Raw genomic sequence first — 19,040 nt, 5'->3', positions numbered from 1 at the left:
GCGCGGCGCGCACGAAGCCCGGCGCAGCGCGAAGAAGAGGCGCCAGTGCCGTCCCGAAGCAGACCATGCCGCGCCCCACCTCGCTCTTCCCGCTGCTGCTTCTGCTGCTGCCGCCGCTGGCCTCGGGCCTCGGACTCCGCGCCACCGGCGGCCGGCGCCCCGAGTGCGGTCCGTGCCGGCCCGAGCACTGTCCGGCGCCCGCGCGCTGCCCCGCGCCCGCGATTGCGGCGCGCGACGAGTGCGGCTGCTGCGCGCGCTGCCTGGGCGCGGAGGGCGCGAGCTGCGGGGGGCGGGCCGGCGCGCGCTGTGCCCCGGGCCTGGTGTGCGCCAGCCGCGCCGCGGGGGCGGCGCCCGAGGGCACCGGGGTCTGCGTGTGCGCGCAGCGCGGCGCCGTCTGCGGCTCCGACGGCCGCTCCTACCCCAGCGTATGCGCGCTGCGCCTGCGCGCCCGGTACACGCCCCGCGCGCACCCGGGCCACCTGCACAAGGCGCGCGATGGCCCCTGCGAATTCGGTGAGTATGGCTTTTGCCCCGCGGTGCTGGGGTATGAAGAGAAAGAGGGACCTCTCCCCCCAACCCTCAGGAGTGGGGGGCTAAGGATCCCTCAAAGCACAGTGATTGACAGCCTAAGTTTTCCCTTCGGAAGCAGTTTTTATTACCTGGCCAGGTACTCAAGAAGACTGGGACAGGAATCCACATCCTGCACCCTTGCTTACCAAGCTCATGGAGATACAAGTCCCCGAGCTGGTCAGAATTTTGGTGAGCCTGTTGTCCCTTTTGGTATAGTACCAAAAAGGCCTGCAGTTATGGGCAGGCCTGACATGTTTACCTCCACCAGCCTGGGAGTTGGGGGAGGAGGTGTCTTACTGGGTGCAAGTCCCCCTGGGTCCGGCACCGAGCCAGGCCAGGGTGGGGTTTTTGAAGGGAGAGGCAGAGAAAGTGAAGATTCTGGATGAGGAGGAGCTGAAGACAGGGGACTCAGGAATCACTGGGCCAGAACACCAGGGTTGGGGCCCTGCTGGGAGGACCTGAGGGCTCTCCCACCCAGGACAGGTAAGACCTTTGGAGACCTGAGCTCTGAAAAGATGGTGCCATCAGGGAGAGAGCTGGGTTTTGTGGGTGTAAGGCTTATATGATTCGGAGGGTGAAGAAATAGAAATTTATTCATTGCTGAGTACCTAGAAACTTAAAGTTCATTAACTTCACAGTAAAGTCATCTAAAGTTGCCCACCTCTATATGTAATTTTTAAAACCCAAACAAAAATAAATGAAAAACATCAGTATAGGTATGCCCAGTGAAGCACCCTCCTGCCCCATTAGGTTTTGGAGAACTGCCCCTGTCTACACTGCCTGGAGGGGGCAGTGAAGAGTTGAGGTGAGTGAGCTTGTGGCCAGGACGTTCCAAGGAGCCTGGCTTGGAGCTCTGGCCTGGGCCTGGAGACCCAAGTCTAGACCTAAATGCCTAAGTTGGGGTGATGACTTTAGCTCCAACAGGGAAACCTTGGCAGTGGGGGATGACCTTTTCCAGACCTTGGGAAATTTCTAGTATTATTTCCCTCCAAGCATTCCTGGTAGATGCACTCAAGTGCAGGAGACCCAGAGGGTTGTTCGGAATGAGACAGGAGGGCTCCTGTCCCGGAAAACAAAAACAATGTGCTGCCCTTTGAGGGGTCTGAGGCAGCCCTGGAGCACAATAAAGTCATGGGTAGCTGTTCCTGGCTGGGGCACCCAGTGGAGGAAAGAGCTGGCTGGCGCTTCTGTGATGCTGCTGGTTCCCTGAGTGACCTTGGGCTGTTACCTACCCCTCTCTGGGCCGAGTCAGCCCTGTGGAACCACTATTGAGGCCCCCTTCCACTTTGAACCTTTGTTTCTGCTGTGTGGCATTAAACAGTCCTGTCTCCTCCCTTCTAGTTGCTATTCCTCCTTTTTACAATCTGCTTTCCTTAGCAGTTAATTCACAGGCAGTTCTCTTTGTCTCCAGACAAGTAACTCCACATGCAGGAGACACAAGAAATGCTGACCAGGTCCCCAGAATCCAACCGGTGCTGATAGTCTCAGATAATTTCTCCTTGGAGTGATAGTCTGTTCCTAAGAGAGAGCCACCTTGAAGACACATAAACCAATTCTGCTATTATGCAGAGGAGACTGAGACCCAGGGGGGCAGGGGACACATCCAGAGTGACCAGTAAAGCCTGACCAGCATCCAGGACCCCGACACCTTGTGCAGTTGCTCTTTCAGGACAGGAGTTGATAGTGTTAAGTCAGGCAGGTGGTGGTTGCCATGGTTACCAGAGTGCAGCCAGATGGCAGATGGAAACCCCATACCCCTAATTCATTGAAAATTACCAAATGACAAGTAAATGTGACAGCCCCTCCAGTCTGATCTAGGGGGCTCTGATGCCCACCCCAGGCACAAGCCCCAGGAGTAAAGATGTTCAAGGGGCCAAAAGGAAGGGAATTCAGAAGCTGCTCTTAATGATCCCATTAGTGACAGGCATCAGGCCTCCCCGGAATTTAGCTCTCCTTCCCCACCAGCAGTTGTATCATTTGCCACAGACCTGGGCACCGTTCCCTATCTCTTTTTGTCCTGAAGTGTTTGTGACACTGAAGTGTTTGTGACCCCTGCCCATGTGAAGCATGAAGGTGTAGACGGGCATCTTTCCTGGCCAGTGAAGGTGGCACCTCGTGCTGTGCTGCCCTAAAGCCATCCTTTATTCAGAGGACATAGCAGGGGCACTTTTTAACAATGCCCCTAGGGACCCTGGTGGAAGGGAAACAGGCTGAGTCACAGCAGCAGCTGTTCTCCTTCAATATTGTTAATAAAATCACCCTCCTTGGCCCTCACCTATCCTTCAATAAACGAGCACCTGACTTTCACTGAATGAGACCAACGTAAATATTTATTAGGTTCCGCACAGTGTGGGAAGTGTTCTTACACATAACTCTGAGGGGCATTTGGAAACCATGTACAGGCTTAAACTCTGACCTTGCCTCCCATGCTCTGAAACTCCCCCAAAAGCCTAAGAGCAAGAGCAATCCTTTGATTAACACATTTAATGAAGATTCCTCCTGTTCCCACATATGAATAGTTCTTTACTGTTCGAAATTGTTCTTGCATTCCATCTTTTTACTCAATTCTCACAGCTACCCTGGCCAGATCTCACTCCTATTTAATAGAAAGGAAAACTGAGGCTCACGGAAGGGAGCTCCCTGGCTAGCTCCTAGCTGATGTAGGGCTCCAGCCTGGGGTTTCCTGGCTTTTTTTCTTCTTTAATGTTTATTTACTTAAGGGGGGGTGGGCAGAGAGAGAGGGAGACACAGCATCGGAAGCAGGTTCCAGGCTCTGAGCTGTCAACACAGAACCCTACACGGGGCTCGAACTCACGAACTGTGAGATCATGACCTGAGCTAAAGTCGGACGCTCAACAGACTGAGCCACCCAGGCACCCCTCCTGGCTCTTTTCAGACGGAGCCATGCACCTCTAACCTGCTGGCCACCTGATTAGAAAGTGGCTACAAAGCGGCTACACTTGAATCTTGAGGGTTTCTCAGTCTGGAGCCACCGTCCTGTTTTCCCCCCAAGGCTTGCTGCTGGTTCCTCTATTGAGCACTGGGTGATGGCTCCAGAGAGGAACAGGGGTAGCTTTATAGAAGCGAAAATACCTGAGAGGAACCCTTAAGGACTGGCAGAAAATTCTTGGGCAGAGAAAAGGGGATAGGAAGGCTCAGCATGAACTAGGCATGGAGGTAAGAGCAGGTAGGAGGAGGTAGGGGACCCATGATGGGTGTGAACAGTGACCTGCTGACAGGTACCCAGGGGGATAATGGGGGAAGGGGGTGAGACCCAGAGAGGTTGGGAGGGGGGGCATTGCCAGCCTTGAGTGCCGGACTGAGGGATGAAGCTTTGTTCTGTACGAAGTTACTGTTTTCGCTCCTCTGTTGTAAGGTGGTGTGGCATTGTTTTTGTTGTTAAAAGGCTGTGTTGTTCCATGTGTGCTCCCTGACCATTTGCTAACATTGGGAGGGGGTGGGGATCCTGCAGACAGCATGTTGATAGCATGTTTTGAATGCTAAATTAGATAGGAACAGGGCCCCGTGCCAATACCCAACAGGGCACCGAGCCCCTGAGCTTCAGTGAGCTCTTGAGATCCTGAATCTTAGAAAATTCACCTCAGCTGAAATTCCAGTCCACTTAGAAATCTCAGTCTGTGCGAGGTGCGTGTTACCAGGTAACCAGGAGAGGCTGCGAATGCCACTTTGTGAGAGGGACAAAGAAGGGGGGCCTCGTGCTCAAAAGCCTTTCATGCCGAGGGAGGGGGTCTGAGGCACAGGCTGCAGGGAGCCGGATTAAGCTGTTTCTCCTTCCACATCCTAACATGACTATTAGCATAAATTATCAGGGCTGTTCAGTGCGTTGATGATTAAACTCTTTGGCTGTGCACTTCTTTGTACAAGCAGATGGGGTCCTGGGGGATGACTCTTGATACTCCTTCTTTCCTTGGCACTGTTAACTTTAAATAAACCTGGGAGGCATTTGAGAAGATCGTCCATTCTAGCCATCCAGGACATATTTAGTTGACCAGGTGGGGGGACAGATCAGCACACACTATAATAATAATATCGATCCTTTTCATTTGTACAGATCCACATGGTTAATAATTCAGTCACATCCATTCTGTCCCTTCACCCCAGAGGATGTGGGGTAGCAGTCATTGTCTTTGTTTGCAGACAAGGAGGAAATGGTTAGCAACTTGCCCAAGCTCCATTGGTTGGCACCTGGACCCCCAGGCATTTGAGTTTCCCTTGGTGCTATTTTGCCCACCCCCAGTGGGTGTACAGGTGGGTGACTATTCTGTTACCTGATGGATGGATCTGTGTGTGCCATCCCAGCATTTCTAGGGCTGTTGCTGGCACAGACAGAAAGAAACAAGTATTGAGCAAGAAAGATCTAGAGAAATGAAGCTGGCACATTCAGACTGGACCCACGAGGCACCATCCTCCCTCTTGAAATCCACATTACTCTTGTCAAATTCAGGGAGAAAGCCCTGGCTCTTCCAGGAGTGTGGCAACTCTGGCAACAGTGAGGTGAGAGGCTGTGCCCCAGGTTTGCCAGGATGAGGGCTATGGGCATGGCCTCTGGATCAAGGTAGATAGAGCCCACCCATAGGCCTGCTCCCCCAGAGGCCAGTAGGGGCTTTGGAGCAGGCAAGGCACTTTGAGATTACCCTTGGGGTAGCACAGTCTGCCAAATCGTTGGGTCTCTCTGTGGAAGCCTTTTAGTTTGCAAGGGGTCTTGTAACTGTTCCTCCCAATAGCTGAGGGGGAGGCGTTGGGGTGGGGAACAGACTCCTGTGCCCATTTTAAAGAAGACACTGAGACCAAGTCACAGCATTGGGGTGTAGCAGAGACAGGATTTGAACCTGGGTTCATCCTGCCTGTGGTCATGACGTTGAGCACCCCAACACGGCACTCGAATGAGCCCTTGGGGACAGTAGGATTGGGAATGTCCTGCTAGTGTAAAGGACGTACCAGCCATTTAATAGTATCTCTACATCAATCCCAGGGGTGATGTTTGGAGGGTTTTATTCCTGTGCAGAAGAGAGTAAATGGAGCAGCCCAGAGACCGTATCCTTAGAAAGACCTGCTGGTGAGATTGACCCTTGGCTAGTGTCTGGGAACTTGGATTTCAGGAGGGTTCCTGCCATTTTCGGAACTGCTGAGGGTGGCTTACTGTGCCTAAACTATACCAACACTGTGGTTCGTGGTGCACACCTGCTTTCCTTCTGGGACCCTGGAATTTTGGTACATAACAAGCAGAGGGTGCCCAGGTGACCTACCGCCAATAAAAATCCTAGGCAAGGGGTGAGCCTCCCTGGGAGATGGCATTTCACACATGTTCTCACCATTCATTGCTGGGGTATTAAGCGTGTCCTGTGTGATCCACTGGGAGAGGTTCTTGAAAACTTGTGCCTGGTTTCCTGTGTCTTCACTCCATGAACCTCTTTTCCCTTTGCTGTTTTGCTTTGTCTCCTTTCACTGTAATAAATCATAGCTGTGTGTAAAACTGTGCTGGGTTCTGGGGGCACCTCGGTGGCTCAGTCGGTTAAGCATCCTACTTGAGCTCAGGTCATGATCTCATGGTTGGTGGGTTTGAACCCTGCATCAGGCTGTCTGCTGTCAGTGTGGAGCCTGCTTTGGATCCTCTGTCCCGTCTCTGCCCATCCTCCACTTGCATGTGCATGCGCTTTCTCTCTCTCTCAAAAATAAATAAACATTAAAAAAACAAACAAACAAAAAAAAAAAAACACCTGTGCTGAGTTCTGTGTGTCCTCCCAGCAAACACTGAACCTGGGGATTGTCTTGAGGATCCTCAACACAATCCCTAAGGAACCCTTTCTTATTCTGGAATGGAAACAGGCAACAAATGTTTTACTTTAAAAATGAGTGTGGGGGCGCCTGGGTGGCGCAGTCGGTTAAGCGTCCGACTTCAGCCAGGTCACGATCTCGCGGTTCGTGAGTTCGAGCCCCGCGTCGGGCTCTGGGCTGATGGCTCGGAGCCTGGAGCCTGTTTCCGATTCTGTGTCTCCCTCTCTCTGCCCCTCCCCCGTTCATGCTCTGTCTCTCTCTGTCCCAAAAATAAATAAACGTTGAAAAAAAAAAAAAAAAATGAGTGTGGTGGGGCGGCTGAGTGGCTCAGTCAGGTAAGCATCCGACTTCAGCTCAGGTCATGATCTCATGGTTTGTGGGTTCCAGCCCTGCACCAGGCTCTGTGCTAATAACTCAATAACTCAGAGCTTTTAGCCGGCTTCCGATTCTGTGTCTCCCTCTCTCTCTGCCCCTCCTTACTCATGCTTTCTCTCTCCAAAATAAAATAAACATTAAAAAATTTAAAAAGTAAAAATCAGCGTGGAGTTGATGGAATCAGGGTGAGTTTGAGTCTCCACTCCTCCAGGCACTTCATCTTTCTGAGGTTTGGTTTTCTGATCTGTAAAATGGGGATAAAATCACGTGCTTAGCAGGGTAGGTATAAGGATGAAAGGAGTAGTGTATGTGGAAGTGTCATCTAAGTAGAAGGCAAGACAGTGTGGGACAGAGCTCAGAGTCCAAGCCCTGGGCTCAAAGCCTTGCCTATCATTTAAGCCTGGGTAACTCTGGCTAGCTCTACAGCTGGTGAAATTGCTGGAAAGATCGAACGGGTTAATCCTCTGTAAACAGAATAGAGTGCCTAGCACACTGCAAGCTATCAGAGTCAGATGGTGGCGTTATTACCATTGTTACTATTATGACGTCGATAGCTGATTAGAAAGAGCTATTATGGATAAAAATGTTTTAAATTTACAATCAGATATGTTAATATTAAAATGAGGTTACTATGACAAAAGGCAGCATGAGGAAATTTTTTGAGATAACTGGACTCTTCTATATCTTGGTTATGGTGGTGGTTATGTGACCGTAGGCATTTGTCAAAACTTAGAGCTGCACTCTGCAAGGAATAACATGCTGTACGTAAATTTAAAAATAAACAAAAATTTGAATGTCACTTTATCAATGAAAGCTGGGACTCTTTTGTAAAAGAGGTGGTATTTTCTGCCACAAGATCAGTAGCAAAGACAGTATTTCCAAGACAGTCTTTCTTAATTGCAGTTACTCAAAAGAGGGAGAGGGAAATTCGAGGAGAGAGAACGTTGAAATGTGATTTACCAGTTTATTCATTTAGGACTGAAAGGGATTGATGAAACCTCATTTAAAATTGATGACTTTACATGAATGAAAGTAAAACATGTTGATTGAGTGTCCCTCTGGAATCCATTGAGGGCTCTGGAATAAGATGCGGTTGTGATTGTTCCCCCAGCGAGCCATTTGAGGACGGCTGGGCTCCGGGGAGGTGGTGTTGGCAGGAGGGGGTGGATAAATTAGACTCTCTTTGTCATGTTGCAGATGGGGCCCCTGCTGGAGAGGCGGGGGTGGGGGTGTCCTTTGTAGCAGTTTGCAGGTGGCTGGGATGCATAGGGCAATGTTAGAAGCCTAAGACCTTGGTTCACTGGGGGGCCTTTGGTTATACTCAGTGTTGTGGCTAGAGGTGTGGTGCTTGGGGGCAATCATACAGGCACAACTGAAGGAGTGGGCTGATCAGGCTGAGAGGGAAGAAAGCAGCCTGGGCCTGGGTAGGAGGACAGTGTGGCACTTCAGCTAGGAACTTCTCAGATGCCTGCATGGTCTCCACCCCAGCCAGCCTACCCACACCCTCCCTCCCCTTTCCGGGGTGGAGAAGGTAGTGTCTGTATTCATTGGAGACCATTGGGGCACTCTCTGGGGGCTGTAGGACTCCAGGAGGCATCAACGTGTGGGAGTTATAGGGAGGTGGGTTTTAGCTCCAAGTGAAAACAAGCTTTCTTAGGAACAGAGCCCTCCAAAGATGGAGAGGCCTGGCTCCATAGGTAGTGAGCTCTCTATCACTGGAGGCATGTAAGTAGATGCTAGATGAGCATACCACAGATGATCAGGCACAGGAACTTGGGGAGTTGGGCCCCTCTGGTCTGAGACTCTGGTTCTAAGACAACTTTCCAGAGACTTTTTTTTTCTTTGGTACCAGCTTGACAAAGTCTGTCTGGAGAGGCCAGAGCAGTCTCATTTCTGTGCCCTTTCACTCCTGAACTTCCCTGCTCTTCCTGTGGCCTCCGTCTCCCTCCTTTGCTCTCCTTTTTTTAAAAAAAATTTTTTTTTTCAACGTTTATTTATTTTTGGGACAGAGAGAGACAGAGCATGAACGGGGGAGGGGCAGAGAGAGAGGGAGACACAGAATCGGAAACAGGCTCCAGGCTCTGAGCCATCAGCCCAGAGCCCGACGCGGGGCTCGAACTCCCGGACCGCAAGATCGTGACCTGGCTGAAGTCGGACGCTTAACCGACTGCGCCACCCAGGCACCCCTGCTCTCCTTTTTATTGCAGCCTCACCCAGGCAGGCGAGGGCCCTTTCCTTCATGCTTCAGCAGAGCCCTAGAAGCATAGACCCTGCAATTTGATGGCCAGACAATGAATGTGTTTGCTCTTTATTTGCCATTTGCTTCTTCATCCAGTCATCTGCTTACCAAACCTGCTCCTGACCTCCACTTACGTGTCCTGTTAACTTAAACCATTACTCTAGCACTCATCACCTAGTAAGATGAGCTCAACAGCCCTGTGAGCAGGGGGTATTATCCCCATCTTAAAGATGCGCAGACCCAAGCAGAGAGCATTTTCCTCCCCATGCCTCCCCATTGCATCTTGCCCAAGAAACCGAGGGCCAGATGCAGGGATGGGCCCAGCTGCCGTCTAGTTCAAGTGAGGCGGGATGGAAGCACCTGGACGCCAGCAGGCTGTGCTCCAGCAGGTCAGAGAAGTACAGACACCTGGTCCTGGACTAGGACACATACCTTCTAGGCCCTGTGGAGTTGAGGGCTATATTCCATGCAGAGTGGGGGAGGCAGTGTGGGCAGGTCCATTGAGGGGCTGGGTGGAAGGCCAGAGCCGAGGTGGCTGCACTTGATTCTTTTAGCACCAGTGTGAGCAGAGGAGGCAGTGGGCCCAGGGAGGAGGACAGTGTGGCACGTCAGCTAGGAACTTCTCAGATGCCTGCATGGTCTCTATCCCAGCCAGCCTGCCCACACCCTCCCTCCCCTTTCGGTAATGTTCTGGCAGCCTTGAGCTGCACTGCCTGGGTACCGTGATCCCGGCAGCTCCCTCTCTCCGGGCGTCCTCTGTCCCAGTGCCGGCTTCCGTGCCTGCAGCTCTGCCCACCGGGAGGGGGCTGTCGGGGCAGGGAGGCCTCCTGTGGAGTCTGAGAGTCTGAGATATGCAAACGAGCGTCTGGACCGGCCCCGCAGGGGGTCTCAGCTCGGTGTGTGCAGCTGTTCCGCAAGGCCTGTTCTTTGAACCGCCCTCCACGTGGAAGGAGAAAAGCCCATCTGTTAGAAGACTTGGCATTAGTGAGGTGACACCAGCCCCTCCTCACGCACGCTCAGTGTCTCACGGAGTTGAGCTGTAAGCAGATGGCAGCCGGAGTCCTGGAAGGGGCTCTGGGTGGGAGTGTGATGAGACCAAGCCCTGCCACAGACAAGGCGGGCGATTTGGGAAGTCGCCTCTCCTCCCCAGATCCCTGTTTTCCTGTTGATAGAACAAAGGCAAGGATGAGGAAACATGTAGGCATGCCTCCAGGTCTGAGGGAAACACAAGTGCGTTCGTTATGTGTGTAGAGCTTTCTTCTGCTGCTGCCCCCTCACGTCGGACTATCCCAGCTGGCTCTCTGCAGGTAGGGAGTTCTAGTGGTGGGGTGCTGGGAACCTGGCAGGGTAAAGCTTGTGATCCCTTGTCTTCTTCCTCCAGCCCCCATGGTTGTCATTCCACCCCGGAGTGTCCACAACGTCACTGGTGCACAGGTGTACCTGTCCTGTGAGGTGAGGGCTGTGCCCACCCCTGTCATCACGTGGAGGAAGGTACTTATGTCCAAGAATGTGTGTGTGTGTGTGTGTGTGTGTGTGTGTGTGTGTGTGTGTGTGTGTGAGAGAGAGAGAGAGAGAGAGAGAGAGAGAATATGAGAGAAAGAGAGGTGTTTCTCATGTGTATGTCTTTATATGTGAAGCCGACTATTTAAAAAAGATATCTTACATGTTCACTCCTCTACCTCCAGGTTTATGCCTCAAAACTTTCACCCCAAAGCTGCCCCCAGAGAAGGAGAGTGCCATCCTTCCTTGTGCCATTTGCTTCTTTGGCCACTTAGTGGTCGGAAAGTTCATCTACTTATCTAGCCTAGTTCCACTGGAATGAAGTTAGAGCCTGCTTCACTGGATCTGGGTTTTAGAAAGACTATCCAAGTCTTATTCAAAAACTAGATCTTCCTGCAGATCAATTTTTGAGAGACTGGTGTGGATCACAGCATTTCTTGTCCCCCTATCTCGACCGACAGCCCAGAGAAGGGCCATGAAATTCTGAGCTGCTTCTGTGAGATAGTGATGGCGTCCGCATCGTTGCTGTCCAGCAGGGGGTGCTGTCTGCACATACATTTAGGTTTAAAAAGCCACTGACCTTTGAATAGGAGTAAGAGGTGCTAGGGTTTGGCCTTTGAGTCAGTAGGAAGATGTAGACAGCAAGGATGTCTGTGGTGCAGTTCTTAGCCAGAAATGCTCTTTCTAAATCACTCCTGGCTTTCCTGTCCTCTGTAGGTCACACAGTCTCCTGAGGGCACTCAGGTGCTAGAGGACCTTCCTGGGGACCATGTCAATATAGCTGTCCAGGTGCGAGGGGGCCCTTCTGACCACGAGGCCACAGCCTGGATTTTGGTGGGTATCTCATTTGTTTAGGATTACTTGGCTATTGTTCACTGGCCCTTATAAAGCACCCTTTATATTTCTATAGCACATTACACACTTCAAAGCTGTTCTTATCCCTTTCTTGTTGGACCCTACCATAACTGTGAGGAAAGCTTAACCCCGGAGAGCATAAGTGGTCTTCACTGGTGGTCAGAATTGTGGCCCCAAAAAGATGTCCATGTCCTAATCCCTGGAATCCGTGGGTATGTTATATGCATGAGGGGATTAAGGTTGCAGGTGGAATAAAGTCAGCTAATCAGCTGACTTTGAAGATGGAGGAAGAGAGCCACAAGCCAAGGAACACAGGCAGCCTATCTGGAATGGGTTTTCCCCTAGGATTCCTAGGAAGAAGGCAGCTCTGCTAATACCTTCTTCTTAGCCCCCTTTCTCATTCAAGAACTAAATAAATACAGGTGCGCCTGGCTGGCTCTGTTGGGAGAGCATGCAACTCTTGATCTCAGAGTTGTGAGTGTGAGCCCCACGTTGGACACAGAGGTTGCTTAAAAATAAAATCTTTTTTTATATAATTTTAATTTTTTTATCTTTTAAATAAAGTCTATTTATTTTGAGAGAGAGAGAGCAGGGGAGGGGAAGAGAGAGGAGAGAGAGAGAGAGAGAGAGAGAGAGAGAGAGAGAGAGAGAAACCCAAGCAGGCTCTGCACTGTCAGCACAGCCCAACATGGGGCTCAAACTCATGAACCATGAGATGAAGACGTGAGCCAGAGTCAGACACTTAACTGACTGAGCCACCCAAGCACCCCAAAAATAAAGTCTTTAATGAAAAATTTTTAAAACCTAAATATAATAAATTTGTATTGTTTTAAGCCATTAAGTGTGTGGAAATTAGTTCCAGCAGCCACAGGAAACTAATGCACTTGCCCAAGACCATGTGGCCAGTAGAGGGAAGACCGCACATTGGCGCCCCCTCCAGGGCTCCTCTAGGCCACTTGGAGTAGTTTAAGTTGCTAGAACAGTGTGGTCTGAAAGAGTGAGGGAGTGACGGAATGGGGGTCCTTGTTGGGCTAGTCAGTCTACCTCCTGAGCTTCAGTGTCCACAACTGTAAGAGGAGGGCCCTGTGACCCAACAGTCTGTGACTTACCTGCCAGCCTCCTGTAATGTCAGGATAACAATGCTCCCCCTTTCCCTCACAATCAGCATGAGTTTAAAATGAGATGGTGTACGTAACTCCCCCGCCAGTAGGCCGAGTGACTCACGACTGACAGAGACAGCAAGAGAGGAGAGAGCCAGCGTGGGTCTGCTCTGCAGGGGCGTGAGAACGGGCTGCTCTCTGAGGGTGTCTGTTTCCTTTCACTCCCATCTCTGCAAGGTTTGGTGACTTCTCCATCCAGCTCAGGGACTCAGAATGCAGCTGGGTCCATGGCTTTTTCAAATCAAGCACATCCCCGTCTTTATTACAAGAAAGGGTAGGGGGAGATGTTCTCTCTTGTGTTACTTTGTAAAGGCTGCCTCCATTGGGAGCACTTGTGGGCCATTCCCCAGTCAGTAAATTTGCGTTCTTTTAATTTGCAGTATTTTCTTGTGATGTATACTTATCACCTTCAATAAGAGGACCAGGTAAGCTCACAGTAAAAGGTAGGAATGCAGAGGAAGCCTTAAAATGAGAGCTGCACTAGAGAGGGTACAGAGCATAAAATTTAACTTTCTTGGCAGCTAAGGCAAGAAGAGAAATAATGTGCTCTATCTTATTTTGAAAGAGAATAAGTGCTCAGACATATCATTAGGGACTAAATAAGGAAGTGATTTTGCTGTGCCATATATGACCACATAAACTTGACTGTTTTATTTTTAGATCAACCCTCTGAGAAAGGAAGATGAGGGAGTGTACCTGTGCCATTCAGCAAATGCGGTTGGGGAGGCCGAGTCCCACGGCACGGTGACAGTTATGGATCTGAGTAAATACCAAGTCCCCCGCTTCCCAGCTCCAGACGACCGCATGTGATGGAGCAATGTACATGTTCTAAGTCATTTTCGGTATTTATACACCTGTGTCACAAGAGATTGAGATGCCTTATAAGATGTATGATAAGAAAGAAGAAAAATACATAAATCGAGGAAAGCAGAGGAATACCCAACAGTGGGAACATATTACAGGTAGCAGGTAGAATCTCTAGGATGGTCAACACCCATACCGCTCTGGGCTTCCCACCTAGCATGCAAAGTTGGGAACTGTGAACGTTGTGGGTGTCAGTAGGTGGGAAAGACCAGTTGCTTGTTTTCTGTTTCTGAAGTGGAACAGAATATTTCCTTCAAGTCCTGGAGAGGGCACAGAGAGAGCAGACATTGTCATTGTGACAGCACCCGTGGGAAAACGTGCCCGCAGAGGAGGCCGTCTATCTGTCCCCGGGTTCTTCCTGGGGAAGAACAGCAGGTTGTGCTTAGCAGCGTGTCTCCAGGAGAATCTGTGTCTCCCCTGGCCCTGTGGCTTTGTCCTCATAGTCAGCCGGGTGAGAGCTGGGGTTGCTTTAGTCCCTAGGAAACAAGCCCCCTAATTAGCCAGCTTTTGCTGCTAAACAGCCCCAGGGCCTGCTGGTGCACAGCCATCAACGTTTATGTCTTGCTCACATTCCTTGTTGTGGCTGCGGGTTGGTTGGCTGTGGCTCTGCTCCGAACGTCATATGGGGACCCAGCTGGAGGAGCAGCCCCAGCGTGGACTGGGTCCATTCTTTGTGGCAGAGGGGATGAACGAGAGATTGAGCCAGGTACACAGTCCCTTTTAAAGCTTCTGTTCAGATGTGGCAGATGTCACATCTGCTTAAGTGCAACCATGCCCGGCATCAGTGGGGTAGGGGACGTCTGCTGCCATCACAGGAGGCCAGGGGCCGGGATGCAGGATTTTGCTGTGGCTGTAATCCATAGTCTTTCCTATTGAGCCACTACTGTTGTGTAGCTTCTGTGTACAAGGCCTTACGTCAGGTCTGTACGGATGCACAGAAAACCAAAACAGAGAACGTCATTAAGTGAGAATGGGGTACAGTGTTAAGGAAGTGAGGGGCGTGCATGAGTTTGAGGAGAGGGAAGCTGCTTAGAACTGGGGAAAAACAAAGATGTTGCTGAGAAAGTGGCATTGGGGTTCAAGGATGGTGGATGAAGTAGTTCGAGCTCTTGAAAACAGAAGACAGAAGGTAGGAAATGGTCAGATAGGAATTCAGGTAGGAGATGGCTCTTAAAGTTGCCCTCCTGATACTCTGGTTTTTCTGTGTATGTATTGTTCTATGTTGTCATATACATATCACGTATCAGGACTTTTTTCCTGCACACGTGTACACATATACATGCATATACATATATATGTGTGTATATATATATATATATATATATTTCATGTTTCAAATGTGTACACAATTTTTAAGTATATACGTATTTAAAAAATACAATGAACTCAGGCTATGAACGCAGTCTATTATAGATGAGTTTTCAAAAGAGAGCCACAAAGAACCATGGAATTTTAAGAACATGCCACCACCCAGTTCTTCAGTCCCCCCTACAACATGCAGTACTGTCCAGCTCTTGTTTGCATACCTTCAGTGGTGTGGAGCTCACTACCATCAGACATCTATCTTTGGATTTCCCAGTATTTGAAAGTTTTTCCTTGCATTAAGCTGCATTCTGCCTCCCTGAAATGTCCACCCAGTGGTCCCACTTGTACTTCTTGGACACCCGCAAGGCCCCTCTGCTCTCCACCAGCACCACTCCTTGCTAGGAAGATTTAAGATTAAGGATCGTTGCCCCCATCTTCCATTTACCACATAGTTGATTGTGACAGAGTAGACTTCTTTTCTCTTATCCTTTTCTCTTTTTCCTTTTTAGGGTCTTAGCAACCTAATGACGAGATGTTGGAAAAGTCAAGTCATGGATCATTTTTTTTTTCGTGAAGAGTTGGAGAAACTGTTTGTAGATGACCCCTTTTGTATGTTTTTACAGATTAGATGCAAACTAGATTCGTATGCAGATGTAGTTTTTAGCAGGGCAAGCATTGGGAAACCAGACTGCATGTGGCTTTTTTATACTTTTGAAATGAACTGCTCTGTAAGAATTCTTTTTTAACTACTCCCTCCCAGGGAAGGTCACCTGGTGGTATATTTGTAATTCTAAAGGGCTGGAACAAGGCCTGTTTCAGCCTTGTGTCTTTACCTCATCTGTCTGTGACTGATTAGCAAAGCTCTGTGACTTAGTGTGTGTTGTAGAAGGAGGGAGAGAGTCCCACCTTCATCCTCTGCCCGCTCTCTGACTCGCTGTGTGACCTGGATAGGCCCCTCCCCATTCTGGACCTTTGTCTCTAGCTGTTTGGACCAGCTGTTACCCGGGTCCCTTGGAGCCCTGCCATCCCAGAGTAAGGTGGCCCTGTGGAAAAAATACAGGAAGTGTAGTCTTAGCATTCGTTTTCAAGAATGCTCAAAACAGCTGCCACCGCTTCAGAGTGGGTGTGGAGCTGGCCACAGCTCTTCTGTTCCTGCCATTTTCCCACCTTAAAGAGATGGCGTTCTAGATGGGACACTTTACCAGACTCCGGAGCCCCTTGGCTGGGTGCTTGGGGACCAAGGTGTCCCTTTGTCAACAAGCCCAGCATCCTCTAACCAGGTAAGCAGTAGACACCTGGCTTCTGGACATCAAACTGAAGAAATGGGGTCAGATGCTTCTTCCTCTGAGCTGTGGGATTAGAGTGTTAGTAGAATACATTTTACTTAGAGACGTTTTGACCTCACCCAGAAATTAGGCTTGCTTTCTTTCTGTTCTTTCTTTTCTTTCTTTCTTGTTTCTTTCCTTTTCTTCTTTTCTTTTCTCTCTTTTTTTAAAATATCTTTAATGTTTATTTACTTTTGAGAGAGAGAGAGAGAGAGAGCAAGCGCATGTGCGCAAGTTGGGGAGGGGCAGAGAGAGAGGGGGAGACACAGAATCCAAAGCTGTCAGCACACAGCCCGACACCAGGCTCAAATAAGTTCACGAACCGTGAGATCATGACCTGAGCTGAAGTCAGAAGCTCAACCGACTGAGCCACCTAGGTGCCCCTCTTTTCTTTTCTTTCTTTCAGTGAGACGAGTATTTATTATCTGACTGAAAAAATAGATTCCCCTGGGTGATTAAAAATTTTTTTAAGTCAGAATTGGGATCTCACTTGTGTCTTGTCCTTAAAGTTCATGAAGTGCTTTTCTGTCTGTGGCCTCTTCACAACTCCAGCACGGCAGGCAGGGTGAACACGGATGTCCCAACCCCCTTTGCAGATGAAGAAACCAGGCTCCGAGAGGGAGGCGCTTGCCCAAGGTCCAAGGGCCTCCGAGAAGGACCAGAACTTGGGGCACCCTTTCCATGCCATGGTGCTGCTTCTCGGGATAATCTCATGGCAATGGAAAGGAAGGGGCTTCAGGGACTCTCCTCCTGGTCCCTCTCAGCTTTTACAGCATACTCCCATGCCCCTTCCCCCTAGGTATCACATTCTGGTATCCTTTTTGGAATTGCATTTTCTCCCTTTGAGCCTGGCCGTTCCGTATCTGAAATATTGGGGTGGCATCACCCTGATGTACTACATGGCAGGAGCAGAGCCTGAAAATCCAGAAACATGAGGTCCATTTGGGGATTCATCCCTGGCTTGCTGCCTGACCCCAAGCAAGTCCCCTCACCTTCTGGACCTCCGTTTCCTCATTTGAGTAAGAAGGCAACGAAACTAGAGGGTAGTTTGCAAACTTTAAAACATTGGAACCCCTTTCTTTGAATAAAATCAGAGTTGAAACTGATTAACTGGAAGCTGTGCCTGTGTGTTGGAAGTTGGGGCTGCGGAGGGTCCGCTCACATCCCTCCCTACTCAGCGCCCCTACCCCCCTCCCCGTACTGCAGGGTTTTTGTACCCAAGGTCTGCGGCTGAGTCTCCGTGTGATTTGCATAGTTGGGAAAAGACTTGGTAAGGCACTTACAGTGCCTTCACTTACAGTGAAACCGTCAGAAGTAGGGATGCTGTGGCCCTGGAGAAGGTACTAGAACAACATCATGCATGTGCTGATAAGCACATCCAGCAAAATCCATTGACTCACCTTACATTCGCCCAAAACAGTTGGAGAGCTGGGTCTAGATGCAGAGAGCAGGGCAGATGGAGCGCTTGGGTGACAGAGCTGAACATCAAAACCACAGGGGGCTGGGTTAGCATCGTAATGATGTGCAAAATAATAATAATAATATTGCACTCTCTGAAATTTTCACCAAAACCAAAAAGGCAGATTAAGAGGATTGTTCCAACCTAACGACTTTTTCGCACTAGGAGAGCCCCCCGGCCCCTCCCAGGGCTGAAAGAAAGGGTGCTGTTGCCGTTCAGAAACATGGTGCCCCAGGAACTGGGTTTTCTGCCCTATTTTCATAGATGTGCTGATATCACATGACCCATGCACCTGAAAATAAATGTTTTTAAGGACAGTCTTTGTGGTCTGTTTGTCCTGGGAACACTGCTGTGGGTGGGCGCGTGTCCCACTGATAGGTCTCCACTACCGCTGACCATCTTGTCCTTTCCTCATCCACATCAGCTACTTTAGTCCTAATCCTCCTTCCTCTCACACCTGAGTTCTCGTCACAGCCCCACCTGGACAGCCTGCGCGAAATTTTTAACCAGTCCTAATCACCTCCTACCAGCCTGATCCTTCTAACTCCCCTGGAACTCATGTCTCCTGCTGGATACGCATCCCAGTATTTCATTCATTCCGCTTAGCTGTGCCCTCTGTCATCTCCCGCATGCACACGGAGTGGCGTTTTCCAGAGGCCAGAAGGGATGAAGATGGGTGGGAACTGGGCCGTCAGGCGAGACTCCAGTGGGGAAGATGAGGTTGCTGTCCTGCCAGGCAGCACAACGTGTCTGCTTGGTGATCAGAGCAGGGGGAGATCAGAGAAGACTTCCTGGAAGAGGAGGCATCTATGCTGCGGACTGGAGTGGGTATGGGGGATTCTGGGCCAGGGAAACAGCATGCAAAAGGAGCAGGGACGCAGAAGTGCAGGGTGGCTTGTGAAGGCGAGTAGTGAGCTGTGACCGGTTGCCTGGAGCTGTGGTGGCAGGTGGGGGGAGCAGTCTTAGGCCACACCCCTAAGTGCCACCTGGCATTTGGGAGGAGGAGGTTGGACCTGATGCTCCAAGCGGTGGGCAGCCTGACTCACAGTCTCCTGTTTATAACTGGGCTTAAGGGAGACCGTTCAAAAGCCAATGTTCAATCCCAAAACCTAACCACTTCCCACCATACACAAAAAGTCCAATTTTTAGTCAAAATGGACTTTTTCTTCAGATTTTATGGTAAAAATTAATCCTATGTCTTTTAAAAAACATTGCCCTCCCCACTCCCCCAGGATGGATGACACAAGAAAAATTAATAAGAACGAGCAAATCAATCGACAGTGAACAGTCCCCTCTAATGAATTTCCTCATTCCCAGCCTTTGCCAGGGCCTCCTGAACGTTAAATCAGAGAATGATTATTATATGATATTTTAATTAATGAAAGGAAGCGAAAGTGGCCTGGCGTCTGTAGCTGAATAATGAATTCAGAACGTGGGAGCCTGTCACCCAGGACAGAGCAGATAGCAGTGATTGCCCATGCTTGGCTTGGTGGGACTGACTTTGTCTCCTGGAGTGTGGACTTTACAGTCAGGGCTCCCTCTGAGTCCAGGTGCAAGTACATCAGGGGCAGCCAGGAGGCAGAGCAATCTGT

General features: G+C 50.0%; 1 protein-coding gene across 3 annotated transcripts; it reads left to right on the top strand.

Moving 5' to 3' along the window:
• Window positions 1-65: 65 nt before the first annotated feature.
• Window positions 66-17,095, top strand: IGFBPL1 (insulin like growth factor binding protein like 1). 3 transcript variants are annotated; one of them, XM_045043024.1, is made up of 6 exons: window positions 66-513; window positions 10,362-10,471; window positions 11,198-11,314; window positions 13,156-13,314; window positions 15,174-15,944; window positions 16,789-17,095. In XM_045043024.1, exons 1-4 carry the CDS (start codon window positions 66-68, stop codon window positions 13,303-13,305), a joined length of 825 nt encoding a protein of 274 aa, XP_044898959.1. In that variant the 3' UTR covers window positions 13,306-13,314; window positions 15,174-15,944; window positions 16,789-17,095. The 3 variants fall into 3 exon arrangements, with proteins under 3 accessions (XP_044898959.1, XP_003995732.3, XP_023098238.2); XM_003995683.6 differs by having other exon boundaries at window positions 16,542-17,095; XM_023242470.2 differs by having other exon boundaries at window positions 13,156-13,337; window positions 16,542-17,095.
• Window positions 17,096-19,040: the final 1,945 nt, after the last annotated feature.

This window comes from Felis catus, chromosome D4 (assembly GCF_018350175.1).
Source record: "Felis catus isolate Fca126 chromosome D4, F.catus_Fca126_mat1.0, whole genome shotgun sequence".
Taxonomy (NCBI): Eukaryota; Metazoa; Chordata; class Mammalia; order Carnivora; family Felidae; genus Felis; species Felis catus.
The sequence above is the reverse complement of the archived record's forward strand: the minus strand, read 5'-3'. Positions and strand labels throughout refer to the sequence as shown.